This window comes from Pelodiscus sinensis, unplaced genomic scaffold (assembly GCF_049634645.1).
Source record: "Pelodiscus sinensis isolate JC-2024 unplaced genomic scaffold, ASM4963464v1 ctg63, whole genome shotgun sequence".
Lineage (NCBI taxonomy): Eukaryota > Metazoa > Chordata > Testudines > Trionychidae > Pelodiscus > Pelodiscus sinensis.
Genome location: NW_027465976.1, coordinates 491,945 through 510,179, shown reverse-complemented (window position 1 = coordinate 510,179; position 18,235 = coordinate 491,945). Strand labels below are relative to the sequence as shown.

General features: G+C 60.4%; 1 protein-coding gene across 4 annotated transcripts in view; it reads right to left on the bottom strand.

Annotated features, from left to right (window-relative positions):
- DRC11L (dynein regulatory complex subunit 11 like) overlaps nt 1-18,235 on the bottom strand; it is a 101,575-nt gene that overhangs the window by 37,378 nt on the left and 45,962 nt on the right. For all 4 annotated transcript variants that reach the window (XM_075917568.1, XM_075917567.1, XM_075917565.1 and 1 more), the window contains 3 exons: nt 2,046-2,251; nt 1,637-1,721; nt 1,290-1,403 (listed from right to left, as the gene is read on the bottom strand). In XM_075917568.1, the coding sequence (XP_075773683.1) occupies nt 1,290-1,403; nt 1,637-1,721; nt 2,046-2,251 (405 nt within the window). The remainder of the gene's footprint in view (nt 1-1,289; nt 1,404-1,636; nt 1,722-2,045; nt 2,252-18,235) is intronic.

The window sequence follows — 18,235 nt, the reverse complement described above, 5'->3', positions numbered from 1 at the left end:
TCCACGTAGTGCCTGGTCCTGCCCAGAGCTATCCTGCAGGAGCCTCCATCATGGTCCCCCCACCCCTCCACGTAGTGCCTGGTCCTGCCCAGAGCTATCCTGCAGGACCCTCCATCACGGTCCCCCCACCCCTCCACGTAGTGCCTGGTCCTGCCCAGAGCTATCCTGCAGGAGCCTCCATCACGGTCCTCCCACCCCTCCACGTAGTGCCTGGTCCTGCCCAGAGCTATCCTGCAGGACCCTCCATCACGGTCCCCCCACCCCTCCACGTAGTGCCTGGTCCTGCCCAGAGCAGGACCCTCCATCATGGTCCCCCCACCCCTCCGCGTAGTGCCTGGTCCTGCCCAGAGCTATCCTGCAGGACCCTCCATCACGGTCCCCCCACCCCTCCACGTAGTGCCTGGTCCTGCCCAGAGCTATCCTGCAGGACCCTCCATCACGGTCCCCCCACCCCTCCACGTAGTGCCTGGTCCTGCCCAGAGCAGGACCCTCCATCATGGTCCCCCCACCCCTCCGCGTAGTGCCTGGTCCTGCCCAGAGCTATCCTGCAGGACCCTCCATCACGGTCCCCCCACCCCTCCACGTAGTGCCTGGTCCTGCCCAGAGCTATCCTGCAGGACCCTCCATCATGGTCCCCCCACCCCTCCGCGTAGTGCCTGGTCCTGCCCAGAGCTATCCTGCAGGACCCTCCATCATGGTCCTCCCACCCCTCCACGTAGTGCCTGGTCCTGCCCAGAGCTATCCTGCAGGACCCTCCATCATGGTCCCCCCACCCCTCCATGTAGTGCCTGGTCCTGCCCAGAGCTATCCTGCAGGACCCTCCATCACGGTCCCCCCACCCCTCCACGTAGTGCCTGGTCCTGCCCAGAGCTATCCTGCAGGACCCTCCATCACGGTCCCCCCACCCCTCCACGTAGTGCCTGGTCCTGCCCAGAGCTATCCTGCAGGACCCTCCATCACGGTCCCCCCACCCCTCCACGTAGTGCCTGGTCCTGCCCAGAGCTATCCTGCAGGACCCTCCATCACGGTCCCCCCACCCCTCCACGTAGTGCCTGGTCCTGCCCAGAGCAGGAGCCTCCATCACGGTCCTCCCACCCCTCCACGTAGTGCCTGGTCCTGCCCAGAGCAGGAGCCTCCATCACGGTCCCCCCACCCCTCCACGTAGTGCCTGGTCCTGCCCAGAGCTATCCTGCAGGACCCTCCATCATGGTCCCCCCACCCCTCCGCGTAGTGCCTGGTCCTGCCCAGAGCAAGAGCCTCCATCACGGTCCTCGCTCCCTGCCTCTCACCTGTTTCTTGTCCTTGCCTTTCTTCGCCTTCCCTTCCTTGCTCTTCTCTTTCTCCGCCGTCTTCTCCTTCTTCTTCTGGCCCTCGGTTTCCTGCAGCTCCAGCTCTTCTTGGACCTGTGGGGCCAGTCCTCAGTGCCAGGGAGGGGGCAGAAGGCAGAGGCTGGGGCAGAGCTGGGACCTCGGAGTGGTGAAAGGCCCATAGGCCATGCACTGTTCACTGGAGCCAGTGACCTGGATCCCGTTCCCCTCAGCCTGGCGGCACTGGAGCCATGCCCCCGAGGGAGGAAAGGCCCCACTCTGCTGAGGCTCAGCAGCCTCCACCCCCAGTTCGGGTCCTGCCCTCCTACCTGCTCAGGCGTCTTTTCTGCAAAGAGGATGCTGGAGCCTCCAAGCTCCTCATCGGGGAATTCAGGGAAGCGGCCGGTCAGGTCACTGGGGAAGGAAAACACACATCAGCACTCAGCCATGAGCCCGCCCAGCAGCAAAGCCAGGCGCTGGTTCAGTAGCAGACCACTACCAGCTGGACTCTGGGGCTCTGGGCCAGGCGGGAGGGAGCCCAGGGAGGGACGGGCAGGCTGGGAAGGGTGCATGGATGGGAGAGGTCAGTGCCACAGGGAGACCCAGGAGTCAGCAGGTGGGCTGCAGAGCAATGGGGTGGGGAAGGGGAGATTGGGGCAGTCGGGCAGCAGGGGCATTCAGGAGCGGGTGAGGCACTGGAGGGGCAGGGAATGGGCCCAAGCAGCAGAACACACTCACTGGCACTCAATGAACCACTGCCGGAGCTGCTCCTTCATCTCCTCCTTCATGTCAGGTCCCTCCACCTCAAAGAGCCCTTCCCGGATGCTCACCAGAGCCTGCTGGTACTCGGCTTCGTAGTCAGCCTGCCTCAGGCGCCGGAACTCCTCCCCGAGCTGCGCCCGCAGCATGGCAGCCGGGAGGCCAAAGGCCTTGGGGTCTGGGACCTGCAGGGGAGGACCAGAAAGAGGGGGGGCTGGAACATAGGGACACCCCTGCACTGACCTAGAGGGACCAGACATTGGGACAGCCTGGTAGTAACAAAGGGGCCTCGGAGAGCAGAGGTCTGGAGCACGGACATGGCCATGGGAGGGGCACTGGAACAGGGGCACTGCCTGCTGCTGGCTGGGGAGGGGGCGGGGCACTGGAACACAGGCACTGCCTGCTGCTGGCTGGGGAGGGGGCGGGGCACTGGAACACGGGCACTGCCTGCTGCTGGCCGGGGTAGGGGGCGGGGCACTGGAACACGGGCACTGCCTGCTGCTGGCTGGGGAGGGGGCGGGGCACTGAAACACGGGCACTGCCTGCTGCTGGCCGGAAGAGGGGGAGGGTGTGACGGCGCGTTGGGGGTCCCCCGTCTCCTGCACCCCGAAAAAGCACAAACAGACTGCACCAGCCGGTGGAATAGAGGAAGTTTATTGCCTCTCCAGGATACAGCACAGCACAGATGTAATCTGGTCACAGAGCTGGGCTAGGATGCCTCAGGCCCCCTTGAGATGGGGGAGACTGGGCCCCTAAACTCCAGCCCCTTCCCCTAGGCTGTCTCCTCCATGCTTCCAGCCAGCAACTAACTAACTCCCTTCCAGCCCTGCCCCCCAGCCAGGGCAGCATTCCACCTTCCTTTGTTCCTCTCCATGGGAGGTGTCTGGCCATACTGGTTTGCATAGTGACTCATCCTGTTTTGCTGGGTCGTGGTACCCACGGCAGCCACTGGGGGTTACCCCAGAGCCAGCAGCATAGAAACCAGCTGGGCACCCCCACTACGTCACAGTTCTCCCCCCTCCGAGAGCGAACTGAGCAGGGTCACTCCGCTCGTGACCTAGGAAAGTTCGGGTCCTCTGCGTGGGAACCCGCCCTGGGGACATGGGTGCTCCCCTTGACTCAGGCTGGCCGTGGGGAGGCCCCACATGAGCTGGCTTCCCTCTGTCCACTCGCCGCCCCGCTCCAGGGCGACTGGCACAGGCCTGTCCTCGGGGGTCACACCCACCCTTCCGCTGGCCTTGACCTCTGGCCAGGGTCTCTCGGGCCGGGGCCATGAGCCCAGCGAGCCTTCTCTGGACAGCCAGGGCGGCTTCCACCCCCGACGCTCCATCCAGGGAGGTCTTCCCCTCCCATAACTCTCTCAGCAAGCCCAGAGGGTCCTCTATCTGGGGTAGAGACCCCCAAGCTGCTTTCCTACTGTCTTGGGCCTTCCCACCCCTCTGGCAGGAGTCACAGGACCGGCAGTACCGCTGCACAGCTGTAAAGATTCCCGGCCAATAGAAGTGCTGGAGCAGCCTCAGCCGGGTACTCCGGATCCCCCGGTAGCCCCCAACGGGGACGTCGTGGGCCAAATACAGCAGCTTGAGGCGATACTTTCGGGGGATGACTAGCTGCCGCTGGACCCCCCATGCCCTCGCCTTCCTGGGGGGAAGCCATTCCCGGAACAGGAGTCCACGCTCCCGCAGGAATCTCTCCTGGCCACCTCTCCCCCAGGCCTGAGCTGCACGGAGGCCAGCCTGGTCCCTCAGCCTCTGCAAGGAGGGGTCTGCCTGCACCTCAGCCTGGAATTCAGCTGCTGAGGCAGGGATCGGGACCTGTCCCCCACCTCTGCCTAGGTCCGGAGTCCCAGCCTGGCTGGACCTCGTGTCCGCTGGGATGGGACCCTGAGGACGCTGCCAGGAGTCCTTCCCTGGACCCACGTTGTCAGACCCCCGCTGGCTCTGGCTCTGGGTAGTGACTAGAGCCCACTGGGATTCATGGGGCCACTCCTCTAGGTCATTCCCCATCAGCACCTTGGTGGGCAAGTGCGGGTGCACCCCCACTTCCTTGAGGCCTTCCTTCGCCCCCCATTTCAGATGCACCCGGGCTACAGGCACCTTAAACGGGGACCCATCTATGCCCTTCAGGGTCAGCTGGGTGTGGGGTAGTATCTGGTCTGGGGCCACTATGTCGGATCGGGCCAGAGTCACCTCCGCCCCCGTGTCCCAGAAGCCCGTCACCTTCCTACCATCCACCTCCAGGGGTATGAGGCACTCGCTCCGCAGGGGCCGTCCTGCCCCCACCCGGTACACGGAGAAATCCGCCTCCTGAGAATCAGACCTCCCAGGGGAGGTGCACTGAGCATCCTTCCCCTCTCTCTGAGCTGAGGTTTGCCTGCCAGCCCCTGCCTCTGGGACAGCCTGCCCTTCCTCCCGCCCCAGCCAGTTAACCCTGGAAAGTCCCCGGTCCTGGGACCTGGTGCACTGAGCCCTCTTGTGGCCTTTTTGCCCACAGCGCTGGCAAGTTAGGCTTTGGGCTGTCTCTGTCCAGGGCCTGGCTGGTTCTCTGGGGTATCGATGACTGGTCCTGGTCCCTGGGGCTCGTCTCGGAGGTGTCTCTCTCCGTTGCTCCACCAAGAACCGGTCTCTGCGCGATTCTCTTTCTCTCCGGGACTCCCGTTCACCCCCGGACCGGCTCTCCACGAACTCATCCGCCAGTCTCCCGGCCTCCTGGGGGGTCTCTGGTCTTCGGTCCTTGAGCCACAGCCTCAGTTTGGGTGGGCACGCTTCATAGAGCTGCTCCATCATGACCAGCTTGAGCAGCTCCTCTGCTGTCTGGGCTCCGACTCCAGACACCCACTTGCGGCAGTATTGCGCCAGGCGGGAGGCCAGGTCCACATAGGTCTCCCGTGGCCCTTTCTGCACCCCCCGGAACTTCTTCCTGTACATCTCGGGGGTCAGCCCGAAGTTGTGCAGCAGGGCCTCCTTGACTCGGTTGTAATCCCCTGGCTGTAGGTCCTCCAGCTGACTGAGCACTCCGGCCGCCTCCTGGCTCACTGCGGGGATGAGCTCCTGCAGCCAGTCAGCTGGGGGAACCCGTTGCAGTCCACAGGCCCTCTCAAAGGCTCTGAGGAACCTGTCTATGTCGCCCATGTCCTTCAATTGGGCCACCACGAGCCTCTCCAAGCGTCTGGCAGTCCTGGGACCTTGGGGCCCATCCGCACTTGGCGCAGCCAGTGCCCCGCCGGTTCTCCGCTCTGCCATGGCCAGCTCATGCTGTCGCTGCCTCTCTCGATCTTGGCGCTCCTTCTCTCGGTCCTCTACTTCCAATTCCTTGATCCGCAGCTGGATCTCCAGCCGCCGCAGCTCCGCTGGGCTGGCCCCTGCCCTAGATGGGCTATTACTTGCAGGCCTTCCGGGAGACGCTGTCTCATCTCTCCGGTGGGTTCCAGCGCTACTCCCCCTCTCTGAGCCTGACACACTCTCAGGGGGGGTCTGGCTGCTTCCCCTGGGGACAAGATCCTGGCCCTGTGGCTGGTCATTCTCCTCCAGCTGGGCAATCAGCTGGGCCTTGGTTGCTTTCCGCACAGGCAAGCCCCTCTCTCTGCACAGCCCCACCAGCTCTGCCTTCAAGAGTCGGGCGTAGGCCATGTGCCCGCTGGGTCCCTCGGTGCAGACTCACCAGTCTAGTGCTGCAGCGCCCCACGATTCCCAGGAACCGCTTCGCTCTGTCTCCAGCACGCCTGGCTCCAGGGCTCTTGCTTCTACGGCGCCTTGTCGCTCGCCGCTGGGAGCTTCATCCACGGGGTGCAGTGCATCCCACTTCTGACACCAGTGTGACGGCGCGTTGGGGTCCCCCGTCTCCTGCACCCCGAAATGGCACAAACAGACCGCACCAGCCGGTGGAGTAGAGGAAGTTTATTGCCTCTCCAGGATACAGCATAGCACAGATGTAATCTGGTCACAGAGCTGGGCTAGGATGCCTCAGGCCCCCTTGAGTTGGGGGGAGACTGGGCCCCTAAACTCCAGCTCCTCTCCCTAGGCTGTCTTCTCTATGCTCTCAGACAGCAACTCTAACTCTCTTCCAGCCCTGCCCCCCAGCCAGGGCAGCATCCACCTTCCTTTGTTCCTCTCCAAGGGGGGTGTCTGGCCACTGGTTTGCATAGTGACTCATCCTGTTTTGCTGGGTCATGGTACCCACGGCAGCCAGTGGGGGTTACCCCAGAGCCAGCAGCATAGAAACCAGCCAGGTACCCCCACTACGTCACAGAGGGGCACTGGAACAGGGGCACTGCCTGCTGATGGCCGGGGGAGGGGTCAGGCTGGGGACTCGTGAGGGGCTGTCAGAGCCATTGGCACCTGCTGGACTTGTCCCCCAGCCTCATCTCCCACCATGGCAGTGGGCACCAGCCCTGCTCTGGGCGTGCCCTGCCCTGTCTCTGCTCCGCGCCACCCTGGTCGGTAGCAGCCAGCCGAGGGAGCGTGCGATGGGGCAGGGCCATTAGCAGCATCAGGGAGAAATTGTGTGCGAAGGCGAGAGTGGGCGTGCGAATTACCCGTAATGAGTTTGTAATATGCATGTGCGGTGCTTCCTGCACGGCGTCATCACAATCACACAGGCACTTTCCTGCCTCATTGCCTCCCAAATGGATTTTAAATATCATTCCGAGGACACAATTATTTAAAACGCTGAACTAAACAGTCGCTAATGGGGAAGTGGCCCACACCAGCCCTCCCCCACAAGGGCTGCTCCCCCATGGCCTGGCCCCCTCCTGCTCTGCCCCAGGCCACTCGGCTCCCCTCTCCCATGGCACAGGCCGAGACAGGAAACTTTTCCAGGCACTGAGAAAACTCCTGCCATGCTGCAGCACCCGCTTTCCCTACAGCCACCCCCCCACACACTGCACCACACCCCAGCTGTGCAGCCCGGTCCTCTCCGCCCCACCAGAGGGGGGCTCCAAGCCAGGGGGTGCAGTAGCCCCCCAACAGCCAGGCACGTCCCTGCCCCTGCCTGCCCCACAGCAGAGATCAGAGAGCTGCAGGAAGAGCAGAGGGTGAGGAATGTTGCAAAGAGCCAGGCTGGGGCCTGAGGAGCCAGAGCCAAGGCAGGGAGCAGGGGCTAAGGCAGAGCTGCGCCCCAGGGCAGTGATCCTGATGGACAAAGGGGCAGGCTGGGTCCTCCCAGGGCCAGGGAGTGGTGCCGGGTTGCACACGGCCAGTGGGAATCGCTCGACGGGATGAGAGGAGCCTGTGGCCACCCCGCCCTAGCAGCCCACACGCAGGTTCGGAAAAGGCACCGGCCTTCCCAGGGGAGGTGGATTGTGGCACCTGTGGCAATGACTGGGCCTACGGATGCAGCCCGAGTGAGAGCTCCACGGTGGAAAGTGGGGGACCGCGCCCCAACAACCCGGAAAGAAAGATGAAAGCGGCCTCCTAGCACAGTGCAGCGGCTGGGCCAGAGCCGGCCTGCTCCCCATGGGCAATGGGCCCGGGAAGCAACGTCCCAGGACAGGTGAGAGATGACCGGTCCCTGCTCTCTGGGTCCTAAGGACGGAGAGGAGCCTCTGGGGACAGAGCAGACTGGCCCAGCCAGGGAGGAGCTGCTCCCGGAGCCTGGAATCCAGCAGGGCCTCATTGGCTCTTCCCACTCCAGACCCGAGACACGTTCTGGGCCAGCGACTGGGACCCGGATGACAACACCACCTCCGCTAGCTGTGGCTAAATCCCAAACACCCTCCAGGGCCGGAGCCTCTGTCACTCCTCACCCCAGCGGCTCTTTTTCCTGCCCTCTGGCTTGCTGAGTCCCTCGTCTCCAGGAGCCTGGCCTGGCCAGCCACCATGTGTTCGGCGACAGGGCCCAGAGGCAGCTCAAATCAGTGGCCTGACCAGTGCGGCAGTGGATCACACCACGGGCCGTGCCTGTTGCCTTTCCAGCAGAGAGGGTGCAAATGAGAATCACTCCATCGAGAGAAGCTGCCTTCTGTCTCTTCGCGTCACTGCTTTGCCCTCTGGGAACCAGGGTTAGCCCTTAACGATAACAGCCCCTCGCCAGCCCATTTCCACTAGCTGCTCTGCTCCCAGGGACCGGAGTGGCTGACTTCAACGCCACTGCGGAGGCTCAGACACAGGCAGGTTCCCCCAGCTAAAGGCAACGGGCTGGCGCTGAAACAACAGCCTTACTTCCCGCTCTGCATTTCACGCTCTCCCCAGAGACGATGAGCGGCTCCACAGCACGAAGAGACGAACAAGTGGAGATGGTGCCATGAGCGTGATGGGCACAGCCCTCTGGATACATACGCTCGTTAGCCTCTAAAGTGCTTCAGGGCCACTCGGCTTCCAAATTACCGACTAACACGGCCCCCCTCCCCCCGGAGACGTCTGTGTCTTTACTAAAGGGTTAAAGGCTTTGCCATGGCACCAAGCAGGCCAGTCTGCATGCCAAAGCCTGACCTTCGGTAACACTGATGCCGGACAGTGACTGGGTTGGTGGTGCCCCTTTATTCCATCTAAATTAATACAACGGGGCCTCAGCCACACCTGCCCCCATGCCTGTATCACCTGCTCCTGCTCTGCCACCAGTCCCTGTCCAGAGGCACTGACTCTGCGTGTGGTGAAAGCCGAGTGTGACTCTCACCAGAGACAGCATGAGCCTGTGATCCCCTTCTGTGAGCGCTCCCACGCCTGGGAAAGGCTGGTGGAGGACAGCCTGGCTGCTTGGGTCCAGTCATAGGCGGGCCCCAGCTGAAGCTCACCATTTGGATGCCTTGCTGTGCAGTTACCAGCTGGGTCAGTGCTGTCTGCACCTTGGCCTCTTTACCCTGCTTTGCTTCTACATGCTGCAGCACCATCCACCAGGGCCACCCCCGGGGCCAGAGGTGAGAAGGCACAAAAGGGTTAGAAAGTGGGAGTTAAACCTGAGTGAGGAGAACTGAAAGGAGCAAACGCTGGCCAGTCAAGCGTGGGAGTAGCACACGCAAGCCAGAGAGAATGTGATGAGTAACAGGAGACACAAAGACTAACAGCAAACAGCCCAAGCAGGAACCCTGCTAGCAATCAGTAGGTGACTGAGGGGCTAAAGGAGCACTAGAGCATGGCAAGGCCACTGTGGAGAAGCCAAACAAAATCTTTGCATCAGACTTCACTGCAAAAAGTGTGGGGGAGATTCCCAAACCTGAGCCATGCCTGTTAGGTGTCAACTCTGAGGAACGGTCCCAGATGTGACCTGTAGCCTATAGCTTAAATCAGCTTCTGTACCAAATAATCCGAAGGCAGCTAGGGTATGTCTAGACTACAGGCTTTTGTCGACAGAGATACTGTCGCCAAAGAGCATCTAGACTACATCCAGTTCTGTCGACAAAGCAAGCCGCTTTGTCGACATGAGAGTGTAAACGCAAAGGACAGTGTAGATGCAATAACGCCTTCTGGCGACAGAACTCCATTGACAAAAGGCGTTATTCCTTGTAGGATGAGGTTTACCACCGTCAACAAAACTACCGAGTTCTGTTGACGTTATGTCGACAGAACTCGGCGGTAGTGTAGACGCAGGTATAGTTTTGTTGACAAAAGTCCACTTTTGTCAACAAAACCCTGTAGTCTAGACACACCCCTAGGCTGTGTCTACACTGGCATGAATTTCCGGAAATGTTTAAAATGGAATACTATTCCGTTTTCAGTTTTTCCGAAAAAGGAGCGTCTACATTGGCAGGCTGCTTTTCCGGAAAAGCCCTTTTTCCGGAAAAGTGTCTGTGGCCAATGTAGACGTGCTTTTCCGGAAAAGAGCCCCGATAGCCATTTTCGCGATCAGGGCTTTTTTCTGGAAAAGACTACTGGGTTGTCTACACTGGCCCTTTTCTGGAACAGTGTTCCGGAATAAGGACTTATGCCCGAGCGGGAGCAGAATAGTTTTTCCGGAATAGCAGCTGATTTTGTACAGTAGAGCACCGTTGCTTTTCCGGAAATTCAAGGGCCAGTGTAGACAGCTTGCAGCTTATTCCGGAAAAGCGGCTGATTTTCTGGAATAAGTGGCCCAGTGTAGACACAGCCCTAGTGTGATGCTAATTTTTTTCAAAAGCTTCCTAAGGCAATCCCAGCAATTACAGGCTGGTAACTTCAGTACTAGGAAAATAAGTTAAAACTATAGGAAAGTACAGAATTACCAGACACATAAATGAACACAATTTGCTGGGGAAGTGCCAACACAGCTGTTGTAAAGGGAAATCCTGCAACACCAATCTATTAAAATCATTTGAGTGGGCTCAAGAAATGTGGAAAAGGATGATCCATAGGTTATAGTATACTTGGTCTTCATAAAGCCTTTGGCAAGGTCCCTCATCAAAGGCTCCTAAGCAAGGAAGCTGTCATGGGATATGAGGGAAGGTCATTTCATAGAGAAGTAAAAGACAGGAAGCACAGGGTAAGAATAAATGGCCAGTTTTTAGAATGGAGAGAGGGTCCCACAGGGATCTGAACTGGGACCAGCACTATTCAACATATTCATAAATGATCTGGAAAAGAGGATGAGCAACGAGGTAGCAAAGTTTGCATATGCTACAAAATTACTCAAAATACTTTGCAAAACAGGGTAACTGGGCAACAAAATGGCAAATTAAGTGTAATATTGATAAATGCAAAGTCATGCGCACTGGAAAACATCATCCCGAGTGTACAGACAGAATCGTGGTGTCTACATGAGCGGTTCCCAGGCAAGAAAGAGATTTTGATGTGACTGAGGCTAGTTCTCTGAAATCATCCACTCGAAGTGCGGCAGCAGTTCAGAAAGCAAACAGAACATTAGGCACCATTAGGAAAGCTTCTCTGGAGGTCATACCAATGAGCCTTTGGTGACTAATAAAACAGCAACAATGATAATGCCATAATATAAAGCCATGCAATGACCATATCTCAAATCCTGCACGCAGTTCTCATGATCCAGCCTCAAAAAAGATGTAGTAGAACTGGCAGGTTAAAGAGAAGAGAGATTCAAGATGTGGAGAGAGATTTAAATGACTGGGACATAAGAACATAAGAACATAACATAAGAACGGCCGTACTGGGTCAGACCAAAGGTCCATCTAGCCCAGTAGCCTGTCTGCCCACAGTGGCCAGCACCAGGTGCCCCAGAGAGGGTGGACCGAAGACAATGATCAAGCGATTTGTCTCCTGCCATCCCTCTCCAGCCTCTGACAAACAGAGGCCAAGGACACCATTTTATCCCCTGGCTAATAGCCTTTTATGGACCTAACCTCCATGAAATTATCTAGCTTCTCTTTAAACTCTATTATAGTCCTAGCCTTCACAGCCTCCTCTGGCAAGGAGTTCCACAGGTTGACTACGCGCTGTGTGAAGAAGAACTTTCTCTTATTAGTTTTAAACCTGCTACCTATTAATTTCATTTGGTGAATTTCTAGTTCTTCTATTATGGGAACTAATAAATAACTTTTCTTTATCAGCCCTCTCCACTCCACTCATGATTTTATATACCTCTATCATATCCCCCCAGTCTCCTCTTTTCTAAACTGAAAAGTCCCTTTAGCCTCTCTTCATATGGGACCCGTTCCAAACCCCTAATCATTTTAGTTGCCCTTTTCTGAACCCTTTCCAAGGCCAAAATATCTTTCTGAGTTGAGGAGATCACATCTGTACACAGTATTCAAGATGTGGGCGTACCATAGTTTTATACAGGGGCAGTAAGATATTCTGGGTCTTATTTTCTATCCCTTTCCTAATAATTCCTAGCATCCTATTTGCCTTTCTGTCCGCCGCTGCACACTGTGTGGAAGTTTTCAAAGAACTGTCCACAATAACTCCAAGCTCTCTTTCCTGATTTGTCGTAGCCAAATTAGCCCCCATCATACTGTACGTATAGTTGGGGTTATTTTTCCCAATGTGCATTAGTTTACACTTATCCACATTAAATTTAATTTGCCATTTTGTTGCCCAATCACTCAGTTTGGTGAGATCTTCTTGGAGTCCCTCACAGTCTGCTTCTGTCTGGACTATCCTAAACAGTTTGGTATCATCTGTAAACTTTCCCACCTCTCTGCTTACCCCTTTCTCCAGATCATTTATGAATAAGTTGAAAAGGATTGGTCCCAGGACTGACCCTTGGGGGACACCACTAGTTACCCCTCTCCATTCTGAAAATTTACCATTTATTCCTACCCTTTGTTTCCTGTCTTTTAACCAGTTCTCAATCCAAGAAAGGACCTTCCCTCTTAGCCCATGGCCATGTAATTTACACAAGAGCCTTTGGTGAGGGACCTTGTCAAAGGCTTTCTGAAAATCCAAGTATACTATATCTACTGGATCCCCCTTGTCCGCATGTTTGTTAACCCCTTCAAAGAACTCTAAGGGTCCGTCTACACTGCATCCCTAGTTCGAACTAGGGATGCAAATGGAGACAACCGAAGTAGTTAATGAAGCGCGGCTTTAAATATCCCGTGCTCCATTAACATGATCTCGCCGGCGCGCTAGTTCGAATCACGGCTGATTCGAACCAGGAAGTGCGCGCCGGGACGCGTTAGTTCGGACTAAAGCCCTTAGTCCGAACTAATGTTACTCCTCACTGCAGTGTAGACGGACCCTTATAGACTAACAGATGTAGTGGAGCATAAGCTTTCGTGGGTAAAGACGCACTTTGTCAGATGCAGGACAAAGAATTATTTAGTCCTTCCCATAATATGAGAATTAGGGATCACCAAATGAAATTACTAGATAGCGTATTTAAAAAAAGCCAACTAAAATATTTCTTCATGCAACACACACTCAATCTATGGAACTCCTTGCTAGAGGATGTTGTGAAGTCAAAGATTATAACAGGGTTAAAAAAAGAGCTAGATGAATTCATGGCAGATAGGTCCCATCAGTGCCTATTAGCCAGGATAGGTAGGAATGGTGTTCCTGGCCTCTGTTTGCCAGAAGCTGGGAATGGGTGACAGAGGAGGGATCACTGGATGATTCCCTGTTCTGTTCCCTCCCTCTGCCACTGTGGGCAGACAGGACACTAGGAAGGATGGACCATCAGCCTGACCCGGAGTGGCTCTTCTTACGCTCTTCATGGGGTCAGGGATGCAACCCCGGCTTTGGGGGGGTCCCTAAGCTGCGTGAGTGCCAGATGCAGGCACTGGACAACAAGAGACCGATCTCTTGACAATTGTCCTTTCCTGGACATGCCCTCTGGGGCGCCGTGGCCTGGCCACAGTGGGGCTGGATGGACTACTGGTCTGACCCAATAAGGCAATTTACATGGGATAGCCTCCCCCAGCACAGAGCACCACGGCCATCCTCAGCCCGGGGGGAGACAGGCTGGAGGAGTTCTGCCTGGCTCCTGGGCCAAACCAGCCCTCACACTAGCAGCATGGGTGGAGGGTCTGGAGGCAGGGAAAGGCCTTGCCTTCCAAACCCACCAGCCTGGCCTTGCCTACACTCTGCCCCCAGGGCTCCTGGCCAGGGTGGCTGGAGCCACAAGCCGCCTGCCATCCCCATCCTGTGCTCTGGGACTGTGGAGGCTGAGGCCATGTGCAGCCTGGGGAGGAGGGAGCCACCCTCGGGGCTGGGGCTGCACACTGCCCACTTTCCTCCCCTCCCCGTGGGGGGCGGGGCAGGGAAGCAGCTTGGCTCCTGTGGGGGCGGGGCCTCTGCAGAAGGGGCAGGGCTTGCCTCCCCAGCCCTACCTTCACGGCTCGCCCATGTCCAGAGCACATCAGTGGGGGGCAAGGTCACCCTTGGCAGTCTGTGTCGCCTGCCCTGCACGGGGCTCAAGCCAGGGCGCTGCTGGAGAGCCCCAGCGGGCTGGGGGGCCGGCCTGAGGGGTGAGGCTGCCGGTGACAGCTGAGCAGGATCAGTTCGCTCCACAGGGACACTCCCCTGGCACCGCGTCTGGAAGCCCCACACGCTCACCAGCCAGGGTCTCCCTTCCAGCCCTGGGGAGTGCTGCGTGGTGGAGCCGCGCCTGGCGGTACGGCAGCTCGGCCCGTCCCTCCTCCAGCCGACGATCCTGACGCCTGCAGAGCCGGACCTGGCGGGTGGCCCGGGGCAGGCTGCAATCCGCATCCTGCTCTCGCCTCGGCCATGCCCAGGCGCCTGGGCTACCGATCCCCAGCCCACCGGGCCTACCGGAGAGATTCTTTGGCCTGGGCTGCGCAGGGAGCCATTAGTTCAAAGTCAGGTCGCCTGGGCCGCGTCACACAGCTGAGGCCAGGGTTCGCCTCAGCCCCCTCCTGACTCCACGGGCCAGAGGAGTTTCCCAGGGCCAGAGTAACCCTGATCTCATTCTGTCCCAGCTGCTGCAAGCCCAGGCCCAGCGGCAGGCCAGGGAGACAACGGGCCAGCTCAGACCGGGGGCTTGAGGATGGCAGAGCCATGCCAGGCATCCACGAGGAGACGTCATAAAGTGGAGCGGAGCCTGGGGCTGCTGCCCCCACGGCCGCACGGAGCCCAAAGAGCCTGGGTTTGGCAGAAACCTGCCTTTGCTCCACCCGTCCGAGCTGGGCCTGCCAGGCCACACGGCACCGGGCCTGGTCATGCAGGTCCCCCAGAAAACCAGCACCAGTGGCGGCAGCATCCAGCCCGGTCGGGCTGTGGCTACGCTCTCGGAGGGAGGGGAGCAAACTGCAACCCACGAGGCGCGGGCCTTTCCCCGCTCGTTTTTCAGAAGAGGCTTTTCTGACATTGGGCCTGTCTACATGGGCCAAATGTGGGGAACCTTCCTCTTTCGGAAGAGCCCTTGTCACCATCAAACGAGGCAGATTGGGCTTCCGAAAGAACGTGCCCGCTCTTCAGAAACTGATCCGAGAAAGCAGACGCCTTCCCTTTTCCAGGATACCTCCAGTGCCCCGAGAACCCTGTGGTGTAGACATAGCCAGTGGGACCCTGGCAGGTGGGCTAGGCCCTTGTGGCCCCCGCACAGCCGATGTAAGACCCAGAAGGGAAAAGCCCCCCAAGAGAGGGAGCAGGCACCAGAGGCGGGTCAGGCCGAGCTTGCTCCAGGGCCCTAGCAGGGAGCACATCTGACAGCGGCTGTAGCAAGCAGAGGGGCTGGAGTCATTGCCATGTCTTGTGAGTCCTGGACGGGAACAACCCTTCAGTGTGAACACAGGGGTGGGGCCTAGAGTCCTACACCAGCAGGCTGCTCCCCATCCCCGCCCCCCGGCAGAATCCTAGACCTGGCACCATCTAGCCCCTCCCTGACAGGTGTCTGTCAGCCTGCTCTGCAATAGCCACAACCCCCCAGGCAACTTATCCCAGTGTTCACCCCGCCAGGCAGGCCCTGTTTCCTAATGTGCGACCCCAACCTCCCCTGCTGCAGTTTACATCCCCTCCTCCCTGTGACACGCGTGTCCATACCCGAGCACTGCTAGCCAGGCCCCTCTCAGGGCATGCAGATAGGGGAGAAACAGAGGCAAGGGGGGTACGTGATATTCACGGGGGCTCCAGACACGGAGGGACTCCAGGGATCCCTCAGACACTCAGGTCCGTCCTGGTACTAAAGGCGCTGAAGAGAAGCCAAAACTCCTTAGACATGGGGGTGCATCCCAGCCTGAGGGACCTGCTCCAAGCTGGGAGGGAGAGAAGAGATCTCCTAACCCCTCACACCAGGGCCGGTCCCCGAGCCGTCGGTAAGGGGCAGGGCAGGGCAGGCTCATCTCCTGCCCTGCTGGGCCGTGCTGCAGCCAGTGGGGGTCACGCACAACCCACTGCCCAGCATAGCAACCAGCAAGGTACCCCCCACTACGTCACAGCCCTCACACCAGGGCCGGTCCCCAGCCGTCAGCAAGGGGTGGGGCAGGGCAGATGAGCCCAGCCCATTGCCGACACCAGCGTGAGCATCTGTGAGGCCTGGGGTGACGCTGGCTTGTCTGCAGAACTCCCAGGAGCCAGGAAGCCATGGAGGTCGGTGCCCCTCGTCTGGGGGTGGCAGCCTGGCCCAGGCAGCACTAGCAAGGCTGCGGAGTGCAAGGGGCAAGCCGGGCCCTGAGGCAGCTGAGCAGGAGGCGGCTGTGGAAGTCTCTCCGTCTCCCTCACCACAGGCAGTGGAGCCGCGGCTGCACTTCATTAGGGGTTCGTATTCCACCCTAATGGCTTTCTGCGCACAGGAGCATCCATCACCAGCTCCTTCCCTGCACGCGCCTTACTGCTCCCGCCTGCGCCACGCGGAACGGTCTCTAACGCCGCACTAGAGCAGCAGCCCGGCAGCACCACGGCCTCTGGAGCCAGCCCCGGCCAAGCCCCACGAGCAATGGCCCCAGGGTGCGGCTGCAGAGCCAGTCCCGGGAACAGGCCAGTCCAGCCCTCGGTGTTCCCGCAGTGGGGGGAGAGGGGGGGCAGGGCGCCCGTCCCTCAGCGTTCCTGCAGTGGGGGGAGAGGGGGTGCAGGGCACCCGTCCCTCGGCGTTCCCGCAGTGGGGGAAGAGGGGTGCAGGGCGCCCGTCCCTCAGCGTTCCCGCAGTGGGGGGAGAGGGGGGACAGGGCACCCGTCCCTCAGCGTTCCCGCAGTGAGGGGAGAGGGGGGACAGGGCGCCCATCCCTCAGCATTCCCGCAGTGAGGGGAGAGGGGGGGCAGGGCGCCCATCCCTCAGCGTTCCCGCAGTGGGGGGAGAGGGGGTGCAGGGCGCCCGTCCCTCAGCGTTCCCGCAGTGGGGGGAGAGGGGGAGCAGGGCGCCCATGCCTCAGCGTTCCCGCAGTGGGGGGAGAGGGGGGACAGGGCGCCCATCCCTCAGCGTTCCCGCAATGGGGGGAGAGGGGGGCAGGGCGCCCGTCCCTCAGCGTTCCCGCAGTGGGGGGAGAGGGGGGCAGGGCACCCGTCCCTCAGCTTTCCCACATGGGGGGGCGCCCGTCCCTCAGCGTTCCCGCAGTGAGGGGAGAGGGGGGACAGGGCGCCCGTCCCTCAGCGTTCCCGCAGTGAGGGGAGAGGGGGGCAGGGCGCCCATCCCTCAGCGTTCCAGCAGTGGGGGGAGAGGGGGGACAGGGCGCCCATCCCTCAGCGTTCCCGCAGTGGGGGGAGAGGGGGGGCAGGGCACCCATCCCTCAGCGTTCCCGCAGTGGGGGGAGAGGGGGGCAGGGCGCCCGTCCCTCAGCGTTCCCGCAGTGGGGGGAGAGGGGGGCAGGGCGCCTGTCCCTCAGCGTTCCCGCAGTGGGGGGAGAGGGGGGCAGGGCGCCCGTCCCTCAGCGTTCCCGCAGTGGGGGGAGAGGGGGGCAGGGCGCCTGTCCCTCAGCGTTCCCGCAGTGGGGGGAGAGGGGGGCAGGGCGCCTGTCCCTCAGCAATCCCACATGGGGGGGCAGGCGACCCAAACCCTGGAAGGTAAAGTTCGGCCAATTAAGACTGAAGAGGAGCTGTCACTTTTTGTCAGACGCTGGCAGACTGGAACCGTCCCGGGGCCGGGGCCAAGGCGGCTGCTTCCAGAGCGCAGTGGAAACCCAGCGGCGCCGTGATCCGAGCGCTGCTCTGGGAAGGCGCGTGGCCGGTCTCTGGCCGCATCACACGGGCCGTCGGGCTGGACGGTCGCCAGGATCCCACAACGGCCTCCGAATCGATGAAGCTCTAGGTCACGAGAGCAGCAGCACCCTGGTCTGCCCCACCTGGAACCATCTAGAACCAGGACCCGGTGGGGCCAGGCGGAGCCGCTTCCATGGCCCCGGAGCCAGCTCTGTGCTGAGGGGAGAGGCAGGGCCTTGGGGAAAGGAGTGGGACCAGTGGAACCCAGCCCCCAGCGCTGCCCATGCTACCCCCCCAGCGCCGCCCACGCAGCCCCCCCAGCGCCGCCCACGCTGCCCCCCCAGCGCCGCCCACGCAGCCCCCCCAGCGCCGCCCACGCTGCCCCCCCAGCGCCGCCCACGCTGCCCCCCCAGCACCGCCTATGCTACCCCCCCCCGCACTGCCCACGCAGCCCCCCCAGCGCTGCCCCCTCTACCCCCCCCGCACTGCCCACGCTACCCCCCCAGCGCTGCCCACGCTGCCCCCCCAGCGCTGCCTATGCTACCCCCCCCCGCACTGCCCACGCAGCCCCCCAGCGCTGCCTATGCTACCCCCCCGCACTGCCCACACAGCCCCCCAGCGCCACCCACGCTGCCCCCCCAGCGCCACCCACGCTGCCCCCCCCAGCACCGCCTATGCTACCCCCCCCGCACTGCCCACGCAGCCCCCCCAGCGCTGCCCCCTCTACCCCCCCCCGCACTGCCCACGCTACCCCCCCAG